The sequence below is a fragment of the Medicago truncatula genome, chromosome 8 (genome assembly GCF_003473485.1).
Source record: "Medicago truncatula cultivar Jemalong A17 chromosome 8, MtrunA17r5.0-ANR, whole genome shotgun sequence".
NCBI lineage: Eukaryota > Viridiplantae > Streptophyta > Magnoliopsida > Fabales > Fabaceae > Medicago > Medicago truncatula.
In genome coordinates, this window is record NC_053049.1 from 33,112,701 (window position 1) to 33,135,031 (window position 22,331).

The 22,331-nt window shown below is 31.3% G+C and overlaps 3 protein-coding genes across 5 annotated transcripts; 2 read left to right on the forward strand and 1 right to left on the reverse strand.

Annotated features, from left to right (window-relative positions):
- The first annotated feature begins 5,188 nt into the window (after positions 1-5,188).
- Positions 5,189-11,298, forward strand: LOC11430886 (diacylglycerol O-acyltransferase 2D). The gene is made up of 9 exons (XM_003628998.4): positions 5,189-5,410; positions 5,499-5,573; positions 5,697-5,782; positions 9,273-9,379; positions 9,470-9,625; positions 9,705-9,791; positions 10,107-10,204; positions 10,677-10,764; positions 11,052-11,298. The coding sequence occupies exons 1-9, from the start codon at positions 5,256-5,258 to the stop codon at positions 11,151-11,153; spliced, it is 954 nt and encodes a 317-aa protein (XP_003629046.2). The 5' UTR covers positions 5,189-5,255; the 3' UTR covers positions 11,154-11,298.
- A 2,026-nt stretch (positions 11,299-13,324) lies between these two features.
- LOC11419532 (diacylglycerol O-acyltransferase 2D) lies at positions 13,325-17,902 on the forward strand. Its single transcript, XM_039829674.1, has 9 exons — positions 13,325-13,601; positions 14,573-14,647; positions 14,734-14,819; positions 14,953-15,059; positions 15,146-15,301; positions 16,592-16,678; positions 16,790-16,887; positions 17,463-17,550; positions 17,647-17,902. The coding sequence occupies exons 1-9, from the start codon at positions 13,444-13,446 to the stop codon at positions 17,746-17,748; spliced, it is 957 nt and encodes a 318-aa protein (XP_039685608.1). The 5' UTR covers positions 13,325-13,443; the 3' UTR covers positions 17,749-17,902.
- LOC11424630 (protein PIN-LIKES 3) lies at positions 17,842-21,822 on the reverse strand. Of its 3 annotated transcripts, none has more exons than XM_024772001.2 (11): positions 21,667-21,822; positions 20,516-20,675; positions 20,342-20,421; positions 20,136-20,260; positions 19,809-19,930; positions 19,400-19,591; positions 19,118-19,210; positions 18,932-19,032; positions 18,429-18,481; positions 18,164-18,349; positions 17,842-18,087 (listed from the first exon to the last, which is right to left on the reverse strand). In XM_024772001.2, the coding sequence occupies exons 2-11, from the start codon at positions 20,648-20,650 to the stop codon at positions 17,960-17,962; spliced, it is 1,215 nt and encodes a 404-aa protein (XP_024627769.1). In that variant the 5' UTR covers positions 20,651-20,675; positions 21,667-21,822; the 3' UTR covers positions 17,842-17,959. The 3 variants fall into 3 exon arrangements, with proteins under 3 accessions (XP_024627769.1, XP_024627768.1, XP_003629048.2); XM_024772000.2 differs by lacking the exon at positions 21,667-21,822 and adding an exon at positions 21,075-21,414; XM_003629000.4 differs by lacking the exon at positions 21,667-21,822 and adding an exon at positions 20,761-20,894.
- Between the last annotated feature and the right edge of the window lie 509 nt (positions 21,823-22,331).

The following is a 22,331-nucleotide window of genomic DNA, read 5'->3' on the forward strand; positions in this document are numbered from 1 at the left end:
AATTAATTAAATCCGTATAAGTGGAAACATTGATTTTTAAAATTATTTTCTTCATTATAGAATAATTATAATCTTTGAGATCATTATATTTTTTTCTAATACATAAAAATGAAAATAATATTTAAATATATTGTTAGTCCTATCAATTATCTTTTTATTTGGGCAAATGTATTATGCATAATCTATTTCCTTATGCACCCTGCATAAACACTTCACAACCAGCAAATTTGATCGCACATCTCTTCTCCAAAGAATCAGACAACAACATCGTGTTTTCACCACTCACCGAGCCACCATGTGACATCAGATCGGTCATGAGAAAGAGGTGGTCGTCGGCATGAACGAATCTCCGGCGGCGTAAGGGATAAGATGAGGTCGGTAGCGGCTTAAAATCTCCAGATCTAAACGGGAATAAGGCACGACGACAGTGGTGATGGTGGGTGACGGAGGAGGTCGACGACGTTTGGAAGATGAGGTCGTCGGTGAGTTCTAGATCTGAACGGATGTGAAGGGAAAATGACGATGGTGGTCATTGATGAGGACGAAGGGACTATGGCCGGGGAGGTACATCTAATGGTATTGGAGTACACTCACAGAAACCATTTCCACATCAAAATGGTTTTGGAGTACAACACACAGAAACCATTTCCACGCAAAATGGTTTTGGAGTCCAACTCACAGAAATCATTTCCACTGCAAAATGTTTAATGGGCTGAGATTTATGCAGGGTGCATAAGAATTCCTTATGCATGATAACCACACCCTTTTTATTTAGCTTTTTATGACATTTTTGTTAAGTTTAGTTGCAAAAAAATGTTATTTATATTTGATACTTTATTTTGTAAAAAAAAAAAAAAAACAAGGGTTAATTAAGTAAATGATTCCTATAAATATTCAGAATTTTGTTTTTAGCCCCTACAAAATAAAATTGCACTTTTTTGTTCCTGTAAAATTTTCCATCGACATTTTTAGTCTCTATAAAAAGTTTCCATCAACAGTTTTAGTCATTGTCAAAAATTTCTATCAACATTTTTTGTCTCTAAAATGCTTAAGGAAAATGTTACGGAGACTGAAAAGTGTGATTTTATTTTATAGGAACTAAAAACAACACTGTGAATACTTATAGGGATTAAAAATTTAATTAATCCAAAAAACAATACCGATAGAAATAGAAGGTAAAGAATTTCAGGAATAATATGAGCTACAGTTTTTTTTTTTTGTTTTTTTTACAGGAATGTGAGCTAAATTCATGAATTTGTTTTTCAAATTTTACCCGGATGATATAAAAAGAAGATGTGTCGGTTATTGCTTTGGTCAATAAACTTCGCCAATAAATTTACTTTGGTATTGTTAATTGTAAATACAACAACTTTAACCTTACAAGAAGACAAAACTTTCACTTATGTGGCCAAATATTTAAGGTGACGAATACATAATTCAAGAGATAGATGCTATATACACATTGTTATTGTCATATTTACACTCTTTGCTCATGCATATGCATATATGTTTTACTTCATCTGGTCCTAGAAAAATTAAAATATATCAAAATCAATACACTTATTGATTAGTACTCCATCCGTCCCGTAATAGATGCCCAATTTAAAAATGTGCAATTTTAATCTAACTTACTTTGACCATATTTTTCTACTAATATACAAAGATAAATAATATCATATAAGATGTCGTTAGATTTGTCTCGATGAGTATTTTCAAAATATCAAATTTTCATAAGTTTTTTCTAATATATTATTTAAGATATTTAATCTGAAAATTATGCATTGACATGCTTAATAAGGTCAACTATGTCATATATTATGAGACAGATGGAGTATAACTTTTTGAATAATTTTACAAATATACCCTCATAAAAATTTGTGAAACATTAAATACACAAACTAGTATTAAAAAGACAAAACTAAAAATTTAAGGTATTTTTCAATATACATATAAGAGAGAAAAAAATGAGAGACTTTAGATAGAAAGAGAGAGGCGGCCACTCTAGGGCTCACCTAGCTTGTCTTTGGTACATCATAATGATTTACGACAACATTACCATCAGTTTTGCTATATGGCTGGATTTTCCCGGAGTACACATGCTTATTTTACAGGTATATGGTATGCTCTTGTTTGGGTGATTTGGAACGGAACAAACGTATATTCCAAAACGAGGCATCTCATTCTCTTGTACTCATGGGTAAAGATCAAATGCAACCCTTTTTTGGATGAAAACAAGGAACATATCTTTTAATTACTATTTTTATGACTTGTGGAATCATCCGCTCCTTTGTGTGGGAGTGCACGAGTAATTTATTATTTTTGTTATTTGAGGGTGTCTTTCTTATTTAAATATTTAGCAGTGTATCGCTTTTTGTACGTCTTGTGCAGGGTGATACATATGCAGTTTTAATATATCTCATTTTAGTTTGTGCAAAAAAAATAATTAAAAAGACAAATATTAAATATCACAACTTTTAAGCAATAACTACACTTTAAAAGTTGTGATATTTTCTTATATATAGGATCAGATGGAGCATTTATATATGATATATATTTTTTAGGGAGTTTCTACGGTGCAGTCAGGAAACTGATTTTTTTGAAAAAGTTAATTTTGATTTTAATATTTGATTCATTTTAAATTGTTAATTACTGATTAATGATCAATAATATATTCATTTAGTAATGCTTGCAACATCTTGGACTTACAGGTACTATTTTATCGTTGAAATTTTTAACATGCAAATAGAGTTTATGATATTATGTGATAGTCTTAAGTGTTACACTTTGTAGGGTGTTACGCTTAAAACAATGTATGGTAAAATTAAATTAAGTGTAGTCTTGTTAACCTGATGAAGTGATGATACTATGAAGGCTGAACTTTTGATGTCATTCAACAAACAGTGGGGTGTTACTCATTACATTTTTTATGTTATAGTGTTAACTTCACCAAAAAAATCACTCTTATGACTTCACCATAAAATTTTCCTATTTTTTAATGACAAATATTAATATCTGTGAAATTAATAAACTAGAACCTCAAACTTCTTATATCTTAGTTCAAACCAATTGAGTTATCCAACACATATGTTATAATACACACACTAAATGACATTATTATCCCAACATTAAATAGAAGATAAATCTTTTAAAAAAAATTATTAGGGGTCAATTTTATGCCATTACTAAAAGACTCTAGTCACACCCCAAAAAAAACATTACACCCAAATTTATTTAAAATTTTACAATAATACCAAAATTGCCCTCTTCATGTAAATTTTTAAAAACCTATTTTTTATGATCATTCTGAACCCTTACCCCCTTTCATCCACAAATCACCATAGATGTGCAACCAATATCTGAATCAACATCTTTGTTATTGATCTGTACTATATTCATAAAGGCTAGTGAATTTCATGAATTTCATTTTCGATGAGTTTCTATTTGTTTATTGTTTGTTTTGGTATGAGATATGCCTGTCAATTTGATTTTAAGTGAGAGGTTAGTGTAAATTAAGTTTACGTGTATGTATATAAAAGGGGTTAGTGTAGTTTACGTATGTAGGTTAATGTAAATTCAAGTTTACGTATGTTCAATTTAGGTTAGTGTAAATTCAGTTTACTTACATTCAATCTAGGTTAATGTAAATTGAGTTTACTTATTGTTGTGAATCCGGTTGAAACTCACACCAATGAAAACAAAGATGTGTGGAGCAAGAGATAGTGGTAATCAATGAACAAAATGGTTTCCAAGCAACAACAACAAAAAACAGCCCTAGACTAGTGTAGAGCAAAACCACACATAGAGATAACAAAGCATAAACAAGATAAGCAAGAAAGGAAGAACAAAAAAAACACCAAGAAGATTGTTGACCCAGTTCAGCCAATATGGCCTAATCTGGGGGAGAGAGCAGCTCTCCAATCTAATATGATGAAAGTGTTACAAAGGGTTACAAGAAACAATAGCCTTCAAGCTTACACAAGAACAAACCCTAGATTCTACCCTTTGGTGTTTCCCCACTCTCACAATATGAACCCTAAAAGAGAAGACACTAGAGGAAGCTTTAGATCCTTCCAACTAATGAACTCCTCACTACCCAAGGTGATTACAATGTTTTTCCCAACCCAAGAGACACTCTCAACAAAGACACTCAACCCTTTGGTTCCCTCCTTTGTTATCCAAGTTCTCTCTTTAAGCTCTTCCAAGCTCTCCTTCAAAAAAACACAAGAACACAATATATACTAGTCTTCCTCTGAAGCAATCGTGCCACGATTTCCAGATCGTGTCACGATTTGCGTCTGACCCAAGGTTTGACCAGTCCTTATCAAGGATACTTAACGAGCAAGTTTCTGAATCGTGTCACGATTTCCCAAGATCGTGCCACGATTTGGCGTCCTGCAAACTAGCTCACGGCACCTTGAAATCGTGTCACGATGCCAAAATCGTGTCACGATTTCTCTGTTCTTCCAGACCACAAATTTGAAGCCAATATCAACACTTATGTTCAATTTAGGTTAATGTAAATTTAGCTTACGTATGTATATAAGAGGTTAGTGTAAATTCAGTTTACTTACGTTCAATATAGGTTAATGTAAATTAAGTTTACTTACGTTCAATCTAGGTTAATGTAAATTCAGTTTACTTACGTTCAATCTAGATTAATGTAAATTAAGTTTGTAAATTCAGTTTACTTACGTTCAATTTAGGTTAATGTAAATTAAGTTTACTTATGTTCAATTTAAGTTAATGTAAATTAAGTTTACTTATGTTCAATTTACATTAATGTAAATTTAGTTAATTTAAAATTTTTATTTTAGTTAAAAGATATATTAGTCATTTTGAGGTGTAACTTATTTTTTTAGGTGTGACTAGTTACTAAAATCACATGTCTCCTTTATTAGGGGTCAATTTTCAATATTAAAACAGTCTTCAATTTGATTGAGACCACCCTGATTATTGGATTAAATTAACTTGGATTTGATGTAAAAATATAAATATTTAATCCAACCCAAAATCAATAAAACTTTATTGCATTGGATAACGGATTTGGCCAATCGTCTAGAGGTGTGAACACAACTTACATTACCCACAAAAAGGAAATAGGAGAGAGTAATGTGACAAAGCAAACATGGTAATTTATTTAAGTGATTTCTCATTTTCTTTTTCTTATTTTTTACCAAAAGAGATTGACTCATTTATTTATAAACCAAACCAATTACATCACATAGAGAACATAACACAATAAAACATAACATAACATGGAAAAAGTGTTGCGAGGAAATGAGGTATTTGGTGAATCATGCAATTGGTTCAAGTCTGTTGTAGCATTAACTTTGTGTTTTGGAGCAATTCATTTCAATCTTGCTTTGATACTCTTTGCTATCTTCTTCCTTTCTTTCTCAAAAGCACTTTTGTACGTTTTCTTTCCTTTTCTTCTTCATCTTCATCTTTTTATTTTTATTTTTCTTCTCTTGGCTCAAACATTTCATTTTGCATGTCAGGCTTTTTGGTTTCCTCATGCTGCTTATGATTCTTCCTGTGGATAAGAACAGTTTATTGGGCCAAAAATTATCCAGGTAATTCATTTTGGGTTTCCTTTAGCTTAATTAAGTTTTTTCTCCAATAATTTCCTTTTTTAATTTTAAATTAAAAAAAAAAAGAATGCACAAGCTTAATGTTTTCCTTTGTCTACATTTCAGATTCATATGCAAACATGTTTGCAGTTATTTCCCCATTACTCTTCACTTGGAGGATGCAGAAGCTTTCCATCTTAATCAACCTTATGGTTTGTATTAACCTATAAATAAATACAATTTTCACTTATATTTTTCAAACACATTTTTTTTAATTTCTATCTCACTGTAACTAGCATATTCTAATATCCCTTAGTGTGTTTGGACCCCTTAGTGTGTTTGGATCGACTTATTTGAGTTTATCTAATGACATAAATTTTGTGAGACTGTTTATGAGAACGGATGAAAATAGCTTACGACGATTTTTTTGAAATCGGTTTATTTTCATAAGTTCTCCAATATAGCTTATAAAAACATCTTATAACATACAATTTAAATTTATATCTTTTTCTATAAAAATAGTTTATGTATAAGCGCTTATCATGATTAATGTTTGTGCTATAAACTACAAATAAGTTGTTTATCTGAACAGACCCTAATTCTTGAATCCGTGGTAGAACATTTATTTTTTATTTGAAAATTGCTCTTCTTCCATGCAAAATTGATCACTCTCATACAAATTGACTGAAATACCCTCAACATTAACTCATGTTCGGTATCACCAATGTGAGTAAACGACTCACGCTCACGTTGGATATAAGCGTGAGTTAACGCACGCCGAACTCCAACATGTGTTAACTCATATTGAGTTGCAATATGTCTCCCAAAAAAACTAAGTGCAAAGCTGTATAGGTTGAGAATGTTTAACTAAAGTTTAGGTTTATTTGTGGTATTGCTTTATATAGGAGTTAAAGTACCACCTCAAGTATTCTTTTATCAATTTTTTGTTTGCTTAAAAAATAAAGGGTCAAATATGTTTTTGGTCCCTATAAAATTGTGAACTTCTAAGTTTAGTCCTTACTTAATTTTAATAGATTTTTTTTTAGTCTTTACAAAAAAAAAAATACTTCTAATTTTAGTCCCTGTTACAACAAAGTTTGTTTAATTATCCTTAAACTCTTAAATTTTTGAATTATTTTTTTAAGACAAGTTTAGAACACTATGAAATTTAGATTTTTTTAACATGAAACAAATTAATTATGAATTTTTTAAAACGACAAAAGTTAAAGATAAAATTAACAAAATCTGGACGTAGAAATCAAATTTTGCAACATTTTTTTTGAAGAGGAACTTTTAGTAATGTTCTTAATACGTCTGCAAAAAATTGTTTAAAAACTCAAGAGTTAAGCATAATTAAACAAATTTGAATTGAGGAGAGATTAATACTGAGTGCATAATTTTTTTGAAGAACTAAAAAAACTATTAAAATTAAGTAAGAATTAAATTTAAAAGGTCCCAATTTTGTAGGGACCAGAAATATATATATATATATATATATATATATATATAACAGTGATTTTTCCAACTATACATAATTCACAAAACTCTTTATGTAGAAATTATAGCAAGATATTTTCGCAAGTTATATTCCCATTTTCAATAATTGAAGAATACCTTTTTGATCAGAGAGCAGCTTTGCACTTGGGTGTGGGGGTATTTAATTATTCTTTTTACTGTTTACATGTCATGGTTTGCACTGTTTTTTAAACATTTATCGTCACCAACCATTATACAAGTTCAATGAAGTGCGAAGATGGTCAGGGATCAATGAAGTGGGAGACATGCAACCCTAACTCACACTGATATCCACCGTGAGTGTGAGTTAATTCACGTTGGATTATATCGAACGTGAGTTAACTCATGTTAAAGATATTTTGGTTAGTTTGCATGAAAGTGAACAATTTTATGAGAGAAGAGCAATTTTATTTTTATTTTTATATTGAGTTGGATATTCTCCCAAATAAACAATTTCGGCAATCAAACTAAGATTTATTTTTGGAGAGTAATGTCATCAACTATCCTAATACCATGTTGGTGTTTCTTCATTTTTTTATTTTTAAGATGCTAAATTCTTCTCTATTTTTGCAAGAGACACTTCTTTTATTACTGATTTGATTATGCATTTTGGAGGATGTAAAGAGTGTGATTATAATCCTTAAAAAAAATAGAGTGTGATTATAAAAGGGAATTCACTTTAAAAAGGGAATTCTAGCCACTAGACTACTTAAAAAAAAAATAAACGGTTAAAATTTAATAAATAACTTCGTTGTTTATTACGATGTTTGTGCATTACTATGCTTTTTTATACTAACCCATCATAATAATTTAGATCTTTAACCCATTAGAGTAGACTAATCAAATATCCCCAATTCCATAGTTTATTTAGACTATTTGGGTTCCTCTATATGATGCCTGATTTTTCATATGAGTTTGACCACCTAAACCTCTCAAGTGAAATAATTCAAGATTTACTCATATTTTTTCAAAAGAGACATTTTTTTTTTACGGTTTTAAAAGAGAGACATGTTATCAACTCCTTTAATATCATTTTGGTGTGCATTATACTAAAACAAACTCTAAACATAACAAATTAATGGTTTAGTTTGTGATAAGGGATAATGTATTATGTATGCAGGGGTCGGGGTTCAAACCCCGGACACCCCACTATTTCACCTTTAAGGTAAATTTTTCCAACCGCTAGGCTATTTGACCAAAAAAAAAATACTATAATACACAAATAATGATGTGCTTATAGTATTTATCATAAACTAATTAATTTGTAATGTTTAGAGTTTCTTTTTATCTTTACTCAATAAAAAAGGTACCTATCATTTTTCACAAAGTCATGAGTATAACCAACAATTATGTACTTGATAAATATTTGGTAATTTCTATACCTAACAAATTTAAGTAGAACTAAATGAGTAGTGAAATAGGGCTAGTACAAGGAAGGTTGGTTGAAATTGAAATCAACATCATCATTGCCATTTCAACCATTTGAATCCTCCACAAAGATTATACCATTTTTAACTTTTACTAGAATTTGTGAAGTGGCGTGGAGGGGACCATATTGGCTGATAAACTATTATAATTTTATTCATTTTCTTTTTGGTACAAAAAAGGCAAAAACCAACAACTTTATTCAATTTACTATCAACATTCTCCGCAAAAATTTCAAAATGTTCTCATAAAGTTTCCTTTCTTAGTTTCTCATTAAATTGTAACAAAAAGAAATTGTGACCAATTAATGTAAGGTAGATTCACTAACAAGGTTATGAGTTTTTGGAAGAGTGATGATACATGTATCATCCTATGTGGCAATACACCCTTTACATCCACATAAAATTCTGACACGTGGCAACCTGGACCCCACACAAATAGAAGATAAAGTGTGGTTGTAAGATGAACTTACCAAAATATCCCTAATACATAGGGTGTACAATGGGATGTAGAAATAAAGGGTGTTCATGTAACATTTTCCTTTTTGGAATACTCACGTAGCCTAAATTGTTTTGTTGAGTATGAAATCCAATATTCAATCATTTAATGACATATCATTTTTCTACAATTAATCATTTTGAATTAACCATTTGTACTTAAACCTCGTGTTCTAATATTCATCTAGTTTGTATTTTTTATTTTATTTTTTATAATCATTGTTATTAAATCTTTGATAGAAATAACACCATCTCCTTTATGCAGTTTTTTGCTATGAGCCACATTCAGTTTTCCCATTTGGCATTTTTGCACTTCATGACAACATAGACTTCATGCCTATTCCAAATATAAGATTTCTTGTTAGCAGTGCAGTAAGACTTTTACTTTCTTCTTTTATTTTTTTTACTAAAAGTAAAAATTTATTTACTTCTGACTCATTCATCAATGAAAAATATGGACAGGCTTTCTACATACCATATTTAAGACAAATATGGACATGGTTAGGTTTTTCATATGTAACGAAGAAAAATTTAATATCCTTGTTGGTAGCTGGTGAAAGTTGCATTATAGTACCTGGTGGAATGAGAGAAACACTTTTTATGGAACATGGTTGTGAGGTACATTACTTATCAAATGCAAAAGTAATAATCTTAAAGAAAGTTTGCTCCTAATAAGAAATATATGCAATGTGTATAGAATGTATATCTTAAAGAAAGAAAAGGATTTGTTCGAATAGCAATGGAGATGGGTCACCCCCTTGTTCCGGTTTTCTGCTTTGGTCAGGTATATATATATGTTTATTCTCCTCCTATGATCCGTATTTAATTTGTCATTACATGGTTTTAAATTTTTCGTATATCTTTTAGACACTATATATCCACGTCAGATATGATGACTAGATCGATACTAGTTCAACAAATTAAAGACATATAAAATTATTGTCCCTGAACTTTTACTTAAATATCATTTGTTGATGTAGTATACATCGATCTATCATATAGACCACATAAAACACTTTCTCAACCCCGACAAATATATCCTCTATATTCGATATTTCTGCTGACTTGCATTTTTTTTTTATTTTCCTTTGGGTCATAGACAAATATCTATAAGTGGTGGAAAGCTTCTGGTAAGTTAATTCAAAATCTTGCAAGTTCTATGAAGATCTTTCCATTAATATTCTGGGGAAAATTCGGGTGAGTTAGATTGCTTCATTCTCATGCATACTTTCCATCTCTTTACTTTTGTTTTCACATCCCAATTGTTCTCTTCGAAAGAAATTCATGTCTAAATTAAACGACATATGTTGATTCCTATTGTATAAAGTGATTTCTTTTTAGCAATGACCTAGGCATTCTTTATTGAAAATTTCGTTTGACATAGAGAAATAATTTATTGACATATCGACCTAAACTCTTAGTGGATGTCAATCTGAGACTTATAACTCACACTTGACATATATAACAATTGTTTCCTTAAGTGTATCCATTAATCTCGACATGCTTCTCCTCAAGGAGAAGCTTTTTTCATCCACATACATTTTCACATGCCGTCTCACCACCATTGTCAGGAAGGATTTTTGACATAAGGAGTCGGTCCCTTTAATAAAAATACTGATGATTTCCATTTCTAAGAAAAATACTGATGATATCTATTCTCCTCTTATAGATCTCCTGTACCATTCAAGAATCCATTGTATGTGGTGGTGGGGAAACCAATTCAGGTTGAGAAGATTCCAGAACCAACATCAGAGCAGGTATGTACTTATATTAACCCTATTATTTCCATCCCAAAATCACTTTAGAAGTACACATTGAAAAATCCAAATTTTTATGTCATTCAAAAGTATACACACACACTAATCTATACCCACATTTGATGTTAACATTCACAAAGATTACAGAAATAAGTGAGCCAAGGGCACTACAACCAACTAAAAATATTTTGAAGATTTTTATTTATTTTTTTGTTAAAAGGAGTTGTCATGGTTTGAATTCATAATCATAAAGCATATTATTTATCCTTTTTTTACTTTGGTTTTAGGTTGCCAAAGTACATAGTGAGTTTGTTGAAGCACTTCAAGAACTTTTTGAACGACACAAGACTCAAGCTGGATGTACAAACCTTGAGTTGAAAATTGTTTGAAAATACCTACCATGCATGATTTCATCCCATTTATATTTAAGTTGGTTGATGTATTTATTTAGTACTCTTTATTTCTTTCAATTTGTTTGTGATTCACACCTTATTATTAATGATGGATCCTTATAAAATATTTAATGTATTCTAATATGATAGAAATACATCACTTTTATATCATACTTCTCTCATTAATATTTTTACTTGCACATCTAGTTATTCTTGATACTCACTTATCAATGATTATTACATAATCTCAAGCTCATTTAGAATTTCTCTCAAAATATAACTTGATTTACAAGTTACCATTAGCCTATAATCCAAGGGAACCTATAAGATCATATATCTATGTTGAACCTATGGTTAGAGTTTCAAAAATCACAATCTCACACTAAAATAGAGGGAGGCTACGGTCTACGACTTTATCCTACCCAGGTGAGGGAAAAACATGACTGGTGACCCAATAAGCACAACGAGGGCACAAATATTTACTAGACTTCAACCCGTCATCCATTTTACCATTTTTTTACAACTCAACAACATTTCATTGTCACACCGTCAACCCAATACTTTTATTTTCAGCTCTAACATTTCATTAGCCAAAACGCAAAACTTAGAAATAAAACGTTAATCGCAAAAGCAACACATCAAACACAAAATATCTACTCATTCCTATATGTAGACCAATTTTTTTTTTTAATTTTGAGGATGCTTTTTGGTGTTTTAGATTGAAGCTAACTTGAATTTGTATTTATATTTCATAATATAATAAAACCTTTATCGTGAAAGTTCCATGTTTGAGAGGTCAAATTTGGTCTTTTGTGATTTTTCATAAGTCACATATCATATTTTATCGACAAATGATAGAATATTCTCCTGTTAATGGGTATGAGGGAAGTGTATTTTATAATATTATGGATTTATGGTGGCGAATGATAATGAAGCTCTTTGATAAATTTTAGAGGTAGTAAATCAATTAAATTATCAAATCACACAATGAAACTTATATAAAGCTTGGAATTTCTATTATCGTTTTACTAAAGCTTTGTTGGGTTTGGTTCGCCCGCTCAATTATTATTTTTTGTTTTGTTATTCTTTTTAGGACGAGATGCATTTGACACATGATGTTTTAGAGTGTCGTATAGTTGGAATTTCAAACCATCATATTATGGTGACCGCCATGATTAATGTATATTTTATTCACCGTTTATGAAAAAATTTAATCTGTTATTTAAGGGGACCTTTTATCAAACTTGACTTAGACCCTTGAAATGCTAGAAACGAGTCCGCCAAAACCAAGGGAAATCAATAATAATCACCAACAATAAGGGCTAGGAGGATCGCCAACAAAACATGTGTTGCAACAAAATCAAATTTGCTTCTTTTTTGTAAATTAATTACTTGTATCAGTTGGCATCACTCAAGGGTGTATTTGGATTGAGGGTTTAGGGAGAAATGAAGTAAATGATTTATTTTTCTTTTTTAAATTGCAGACTTTATAACATGTTTTTCAAAAATAAATTAAGTGTGATTGAAGTATTATATAACCGTTTATCATATTAATATGTTAACTTTTTAAAAAATATTTTGTAATGTCCGTAATTTAAAACTGAAAAATAAACATTCCCCTTCTAATAAACCTTCCATCTAAACGCACCCCTAATTATTTACTTCTTGATCCAAAACTTACTTAGGTTCCTAAGTATTAAGTATACTCCCACAAGTCATTTAGTGATTTAATATGCTCTGCTCAACTTGTTTCCATTATGATTCATAGACCTCCATCAAACGGAAGACGTAAGTTGAATGAATATATTTTTACAGCAAATTACACTGAAAAAACCAAGTACACTTCTAAATGATAATTTCTTTTTTTGGTATCTACAGCAAAAGTTAAATAAATTGTAAAATTAAACATAACTTCATTAGACACTTATGTCTAGAAAAGAGTTTTATGCTATATATTGTTGATCATGAAAATCAATATACTCACATACTCACCAAATACATTTAAGACTAACATGGGATGATGTATAAATTCATTTAATACTATATGGGTTGAGTATATAAAAAGATATTATTGGTTGGTCCATACTTGACCAAATTGGTTGATAGCATTATGATCATTCCATTTTTTATTTATTTATAAACATCTTGTAGCTCAGATTGCTCACCTGTCATTTCCCTTTTTAAGCTTGGAAACTCCGAGACAATTCCACTTGACTTATTTACCCCTAATATCATTCTTTCAATTTACTTAAATCTCCTTGGTTCCTTCGTCATTGAGCGTGGGAAGATGGAGAAAGTGTTTGTAGGGAGTGATAAGTTTGCTGAGTCTTCATGCAACAGTTTCAACACTGTTCTTGCTTTGTTATTATGGCTTGGAGCTATTCATTTCAATGGAGTAGTGATGGTTTTTGCACTCTTCTTTCTTCCTTTCTCCAAAGCACTCTTGTGAGTTTTTCTCCTAACTTTCTCATTTTTTTCTTGCATGTATATATAGGTATTTATTTATTTATATATAGGTATTTGAGTTTATACATCTACATGCATGACTACGTGACTAGTGCGAAAACTTATAAAAACGGTTTATGACATGTTTATAAACAGTTTTCAAAAGTTCTCCACGATAACTTATAAGAACAGTTATACATTATACGGGAAAACACTTTGATTTTAATTTATATTTTTTTTTATGAAAATGACTTATAATAAGCACTTATGCTATAAGATGGAAATTAAATTGTTTATCCAAATAGGATGATTGAATTGACTTATCTTGAGACTATTTGAGTGATGCGTATAGAATGTCAATATTAGTTTTTAAACTTATTTCTTCGTTGTTGTTGTATTTATTCTATGAGCTCTTATGAATGTTTATAGTTTACATGAAAGCCATTTGAATTTAATTTATCTTTGGCTTATATGCATTTTTTACTCTTTAACTTTTTAAAAGTTGCGATTTTGACCCCTAACAAAAAATAACAATTTTGTCCCCTAACTTTACAAAATATTGCAATTTTTACCCCTTATCTTTAAGAAACAGCAACTTTGGACCCTGTTTTGAGATATGTGGTGTCTTCTTAGCAAAAATCGCAAGTTTTCTTGGTGGGCCAAAATCACAAGTTTTTAAAAGTTAAGGGACCAAAAGTGCATTTATACATAAAGAGACTTATATTGATAAGCTCTTATATTTTGAATGTTTAATTAAGTTGTTCATCCAAACAGACTTAGCATATGTTTGAATTGATAGTGACTAGTGAGTTTAGCGGAAACACAGTGTGTCACTTGATTTTTTCGAAAGCTAAACTTTGGAATTTCAAACAAAATCACATACTGTGATTTCACCAAACTCACCACCAACTCAAAGATGCATTTGTTGGTGATGTGTTGATTAAGTTTTTGTGACTTTTGTTTTTTGTCAGGGTTTTTGGTTTTCTGTTTGTGTTGATGGTGATTCCTATTGATGAAAAGAGCTTATTTGGTCGAAAATTAGCCAGGTACTTTTTTCGCTAATTTTCATTCTTTCTAATTCTGTTTTCTATAATGCAAAACTTGAGTATCTTTATTTGTGGCTATGTTTCAGGTATATATGTAAGCATGCTTGTAGTTACTTCCCTGTCACGCTTCATGTAGAGGATATAAAGGCTTTCCATCCAAATCGTGCTTATGGTTCGTTCTTTCTACTAAACTAACTAGTATTAATGTTAATTCAATTTTCAATTTTTTAGGGTCTTTTTGTGTTCAACATCAAATGCTTCTATCATTTGCACTTATGTTAACAACAGTTTGTACTTTGATGCAGTTTTTGGTTACGAACCACATTCAGTTCTGCCAATTGGAGTTGTTGCGCTAGCCGACAGCACAGGTTTTATGCCTCTTCCGAAAATAAAAGTTCTTGCAAGCAGTGCAGTAAGGCTTTTACTTGAGACTCTGTATCTTAATGAAGTTTATTAATGATATAATTACCAATATTTATCTTCATGTTTCACAAATAGATATTTTACACACCATTTCTGCGACACATATGGACATGGTTGGGTCTGACACCGGCAACAAAGAAAAATTTCACATCCTTGCTGGATGCAGACTATAGTTGCATCTTAGTCCCAGGTGGAGTTCAAGAAACATTTTTCATGGAGCACGGTTGTGAGGTACATTGTACATTGTTTTTGCACTCAACAAAAGACTTATATGTATATTGTATATGTTTCATAGTTGTACTCTTCGATTTTTATCTATGAAACATGGAAACTGACATGGGCACGTCGACGACACATTGCTGTAACTTCTTCGAGTGACTTATCATTCTCTGAGAATTCAATTCTGAATTCTATGTTTAGATTCTCTGAAATATTATAGCCTTGCTTCAAGGTTCTGTAATACGACTAGTGGACGAATAAGTTAAAAAGAAGGCCAAATCTTCATGGTAGCGAATTAGTTGTAACAATACATGTGAGGAGATGTATGTAGTGAGTGCGCAGGGGATATATATCATGGTCTAAGGTAGGGTAAAGTTGTCATGGAATTGGTGTAATGTTCTAATTTCTCTTCCCCTCTGATTTTCTCGGAATTCCCTCTTCTTCATCCTCTAAATATCTTCAACTTTCTCTTCTTACTCAGTCTATCTTTCATTCTCTATTGTACTACCTTCTAGTCTATCTACTATAAGTTGAGAATTATGCTTTACAATTGATTCGTCCATTTCTCTGCATACCGCAATTCTCTCTTAACATTAAGTTCAGATCCACTGCTTTGGCGATTTCATTATTGATCTCTCACTTCGTAAACCGATCTCAGACGTTATGACTCAAGTCTTTGACGGAGAAATAGACACTTATTGATGAGTGTTTTCCACTGAGAAATACTTCAAAAGGTGGGACACATCAAAAGAGGAGAAGATTTTGGTGGCTGGGATTGCAATGAGAGGCCGGGCTCTCACATAGTGACTCTGATGGTATCCATGCCATCCATTAGTGAGTTGTGACGCTTTTAGCACTGTATTGATGTGGCAGATTTAAGGCTGAATATCAGGTCATTTTACTGCTACCCAAAGACGATGGGAAGCCAGCTTAAGAGTTGTCATGGTTGAACAATGCTCTCTTGGCTTGGCATCGGCTAATTTTGGGGGATCCAAACTAACTGATTTCAAATGATCAAATAACGTGTTAATGTGTTATTGTCATCGTTACAAAAGGCCTAAGAATGCTGCAAGTTAATTAGGAAAATAGCATTGCATGGTTAGATATATTTGGCTGGTTATTGTAAAATTCGTCTTTCTGAGTTTCTGTTTGGTTTTGTGCTGCATTTAGCCTGTTATTACTGTTGGTAAAAAGAGGTAGAAGAGGTTACAACTTACAATAAGAACCTTGCTGATTCCATTATATGATTTATATTCATACAGGTTAACAATGTTTGACTAACAAGAATTATTTACTTTCTAGATTGCATTTCTCAAGGCAAGAAGAGGATTTGTCCGCATAGCAATGGAGAAAGGGAAACCCCTGGTTCCAGTTTTTTGCTTCGGACAGGTATTTATTTGTTACATAGGTCTCCTCTACTCATATGTCAATGTTTCTATTTTTTTCATTACATTTGTTCAGTCAAATTAACATTCATCTTCAAATGCAATGTCGCTATAGTCAGATGTCTATAAGTGGTGGAAACCAGGTGGGAAGCTAATTCTGAATATCGCAAGGGCTATCAAGTTCATCCCGATATATTTTTGGGGAATTTTCGGGTATATTTTTTTTACTTCTATATGTCAACTTGTATTGCATCCTCCCTGTGATCTGATATCCTTTACTTTCTATTTTCACTAACCAGGGTTTTTTCCACGATGAATTAAACTAGTTAAACTCATATGTCGATTTTGTTCAATGGATTAAATTGTAATAGATGTAACAATGGAATAAGCCATTTTCAAAATGTCAAACAACTCGAAGATCTAAAATGCTTTAAATATTTACGACAACAAAAATAATTGTTTCATAAAATGAAAGGCCAGTGTAGTTATTTTCCATTTGATGAAAACAGATCCTCTATGGTGTGGTGGCTGTACCAGTGCAGCAGCCTCAGAGGATCTGGTGTCCTCCTTTTGATGTTTTGCTAGTCTTGTATTGTTTATACGAAAACTCAAGCATTTTTTTCCAAAGAAAAATTCATTTAATATATAGAAGTCTTTTATACAGAAAATATTGATTTGAAGATAGTTAATTGCGTGGTGCACAAGCATAAAGCTTAAACTACTTGGCACACAAGTCAGTGTTCCATCGAGCTTAATTTTAACACAAATTAACCTCTTCTCCTCTTTAGATCTCCAATACCATTCAAACATCCCATGCATGTGGTGGTGGGTAGACCAATTGAGCTTGAGAAAAATCCGAAACCGACGCCTGAGGAGGTATATATACACTACCATCCTACACACTTTAAGTTAAGTAGTATTCACGAATTTCTAAAAAATTTAAACTCTTTTATCACATTCGCATTGTTTCAGGTTGCTAAAGTACATAGTCAGTTTGTTGAAGCACTTCAAGATCTTTTTGAATGCAACAAAACTCGAGCTGGATATCCGAACCTTGAGTTGAGAATTGTTTGACAATGTCACAACTTCGACCAAGTATCTCCTCTTAGGTTAGGCTATGTTTGGATTGATAATACAACTTGTTTAAATTAAGAATGTAGAAAAATGTAAGAACTCTGTGATCATGTCTCAGTATTATTAACACTAGTCATCTTCTAGTATTATAAGACTTGTTAAAATTAAACTAAAATATTAATTAATAATAACCATTTCTGAGAGTACAAAATCAAATAACTAGCCACATGAAAAAGGTTGACCAAAGGGTAACCGCAATTGACGCCAAAGCATATGACCATAGCATGATAACTGAGCATTCACTTTCACCACCAGATCCAAACAACTGGGCCATAGTTCCTGCAAGTGCCAAAGGGCAGTATAAATATAACAATTTGAAAACAATTCAAATTAGTGGAATTAGTGAATATATTACCTATATTCATAGCTGGTGGAAGTGCATATTGAAGTAGAAGTACAAACTGATATAAAGGATCTGGTTGCACCAAACCAAATTTGATTGCCCCTTGGACCACTACAACACCTATTATAGGTAGAAAAATATATCTTACAGCTATAATTCCCACAATTGTCCACACTGGGGTACTTGTTCCCTTCAAACCTGCTCCATTCACTTAAGTTATATAAACAAATTACCAATGCTATTAAGAAACTAAACACTTGGCATTATAAAAGTTTACCTTTAAGGAGGTTAGCACCCAATATTAGGGTGACTGTAGGGATGGCTGCTTCACTGAAATTAACCAGACAAAAATGAAAATGAGATTTATTTGAAGGTACTCTTATAACGAGTGTCCTAAAAAAAGTATTTATTAAAAAAGTTTAATATTTTAATTTTTTTTTTTTTGGAACTTGCACGAACATAAGAAAATAAATTCCTTTTAGTTTTGGCACATGTGATATTATTATTTTTTCTGACTCATGATTATTTTTATAGCATTAATAAATAAATCCATATGGAGCTCGTGTAATAGATCCCTTGGGAAAGAATTCAACCCTCCATAGGGAACACTTAGTATTTTATTAATAATAGAAAATTAGCTTTTGAGCAGCAAACTTTGAAGACTTTTACAAATTTATTTTGTATAGTTAAAATAAGTCCTCTACACAATAACGTGCAATATTATTTGTAGCTAAAATAAGTCCTTAAACAATTTTTGGTACTAAGATTTAGGATGCATACCCCAACATTGAAGCAGAGTCCTCAACCACATGCAATGGAGCATTATTGCCAACCATTAACTTACGTATTGGGTTGATAACACCAATGCAAAATCCAATAATCTGTGACATAAGATTTGAGACATGAGAGATTAATTATTAATTATTAATTTAATGGAGCTTATTTTCAAGGAAGTGAGTATCATACTGCTCCAATGGTTGATGGTGCAAAAATGGTTTTGAAATTGATGTTGTTTGAAATATTCCTCAAATGGCACTTAACTTTATCTGAGAAAGAAACCTGAAAAAAATAAAACACCAAAACATTATTGTGATTTGTGACTACATTAATTTATTTCCTAAGACAAATAAAGATGATAGAAGATTATATGAATTGATGTTGTAAAATTTGTTTACACTTACTACAATGCCTATAAAGATAGGTATTATGAAGTTAAAATCAGTAAAGAAAGTTTGGTGAATCATTTACCTTTTCCTCAAAGTCTGTATTTGGAAGCAGTAAAGTATATGCATCATCTAGAGCATCTTTTGCAGGGTTATTTGTAACTGAAATATTGTATTGTTGTGATTCTGATATCACCCCTGAAGTCATCAATTTGGCTCTACTTGTTGAAATTCTCATTATGTTGTAAACATATGTCCATAGTAAAACTGCTCCAATCTAAAAATCTCCAAATAAATTTATAATTTTCTTATGAAAATTCACACTATGCTAGTATGATATGAAGATACTAGACACGACAATGACACATAGGCATCGGTAATAGTTTAAGAAAATGGAAGTGATTAAATAAACCTTGTGTGTCATGTCGGTGCTAAATATACACTAAATCAGCAATTGTAACATAAACATTAGAGGAATCAGTGAAGTTGCATACCGCCATAGAAAGTGAAACATAAGCCATCCCATATTTATGGCAGAGAACAGGGTCTCCAAAAGGACTTCCTTTCTCCTTACATATGGCTGGAATGATGATTATAGGCAAGTTTCCTAAATTTCCTGTTTACATGATAATCTTCAAATCATGAACTCAACCAAAAGCATTACATACGATTTCCAATTCATTGAATGCGCAACTTGAACCGTTATTAGAACACTCAGTAGCATTTACCAAGAGAAAATACTACGTAACAATCAACATACTGACATTTGCCGATAAAAAAAATTGTAACGTTTCATTTGTTTGTGCAGAGGAGGAGTATACCTGCAGAACAGCAACCTAATATTAGACCTTCCAAGTGCTTTGGAGGCCTTGTGATCTTAATCACAATCCACGCTAAAGCTGAACCCAATATGAATGTAGCAAGAACATTGACTGGCATGAACCACCTAAATGTATCAAAAGCTGTGAATTAAGACTAAGAAACCAATCATCAATTCATAACAACAGTTACTTAGATAGTTACTCACAAAGTAAGAACATTATCAGATGTTAACGTTTCAGCCAAATTGCTTCCAACCAGTGATGGATTAAACACATAAAATACAAGCTGTCAAAGAAAGAGTAATTTTGTCAGTAGATAGATTTCAAAGCAAACAAAAAAAGATAAAAAAAATTTAAGGTATGCAATTAAATTAAATTACATTATTCACTCTCTTTCTTGCATCTGCTCCCAACACATCAACTTGATCAATTGCAAGAAACAAGCCAAGTGCACTAATCAGTAATACTTTCATTACCGGCAATGAAGCAACATACAAGAGCTGCATAAACCCCATTATCACTAATCTTCAAATGCTAATCCTTCAAGCAAAGAAAATCATAAATCAGAAACAAAATCTGAATTACAATGTGAACTTGGAAAACTGAAAAGAAAAGAAAAAAAAACCTAACAGAACTCCCGAGAGATTGAAAAGAAATACAGAACAATTTTGTCTCAATTTGCAGCTATTGAAGAAGACTTTAACATTTATAATAACAGTCATTTTACTAATAAAAAATAAACCATAAATTACACATGATAAATAATTAAATTATATTTGGATTAATCTGAAAAGTTATAGTAATCTTCACTGTTAGATTAATCCAACGACCAGAAATTCAAACCAAGTTTTTAATCATATTTTATTTTGATAAACAACTTTCTTATAAGACTCTTAAAATACAAATTTGATACTCTAACTCCTTTACCAGATAGCATACCTTAGAATATCTTCAGTAGTATAAACCCTCTCTACTCAACAAACCTTTGCAGACTCTCTCTCTCTCTCTCTGACTGTGTGTATATATATATATATATATATTCACTTTTGTTTTTTTTGTGATGCATTGAAGTACAAAATTGAAACACACATTCTATTGAGTTCATGCACCAATCCCAACACAAACAAACAAATAAAACACAAAAATTTGGTCTAATATAACATAAATAATTAAATATTTACATCATATATGAAGTTCAAATTAAATTAGCCGACATAAGCAAGCTAACAAAAAGATTAAAGAAAATTAATACTACTATTAGATAGACACAAAGTTCTACATGGGTAAAAAGGTGATCAGAAAAAAGCAAAATGCAATTGTCATAGTTTTATAGTTTTCATAAAAAATTAAAAAGAACATTTAAGTGACGTGAGTAAAGTGAAAAGCTTAAGCAGAAAAAGGTACGAAGAGAGAGTTATCTAAATTGAAAACGCATGATCAAGAATGATTATTGTGTAGTTGAAGCCATGTTATGTTGTTGAATGATGCATAAATAAAATGTTACTAACACGCATCAAGAATGATTACGTACCAAGATAGCGTAGATTCCACGTATATATAAATATTTTCAGAGATTTGTTTTTGCTTATTGTCGATGTAAACAAGAATGAAGAGAGGGAAATGGCTACGTTAATGGAGCTTCGATGTAGAAATGGTGAGAAGTGAAAGAAGAAAAATTTCTGACAAATCATTAAATCAAGAGAAGGAAATCTTTTATTTTTTTTTTGTCAAGAGAGAAGGAAATTTTTTATTATGGACAAAAATTAGATACATTTTATCATCACGTGTTTATGATTTTTAACTATAAATGGTCCTTTTTTTTTTTTATAACAAAGTTTGAGAAAATCAGCAAGGACAATGCATAATATATTCAAGGTCTGATGTTTGAACCCCGGAAATACTAAGGGTAACTATCCAAGGTTACTCGGTTCGTGGAACATATCAGTTTCTGACATCATCGGAAGAACCAGAGGGTAGGGGTGTTGCGCTTGATGTTTGGCACAAGCAGGTTCCGGCGAAGGTTTCTTTGTAAGATACAATGGACCTTCATGATCTAACAATCACTTTTTGATAAAAAAATCGAATGGTTAAAATTAAAAGAATTAATAAGGTCTATAGTGGACCAACATTGCTTGTATTTCACTTTAGACATTTGGAGTTAAAATTAATATTTAGGGATCAAATTGACTAACACAG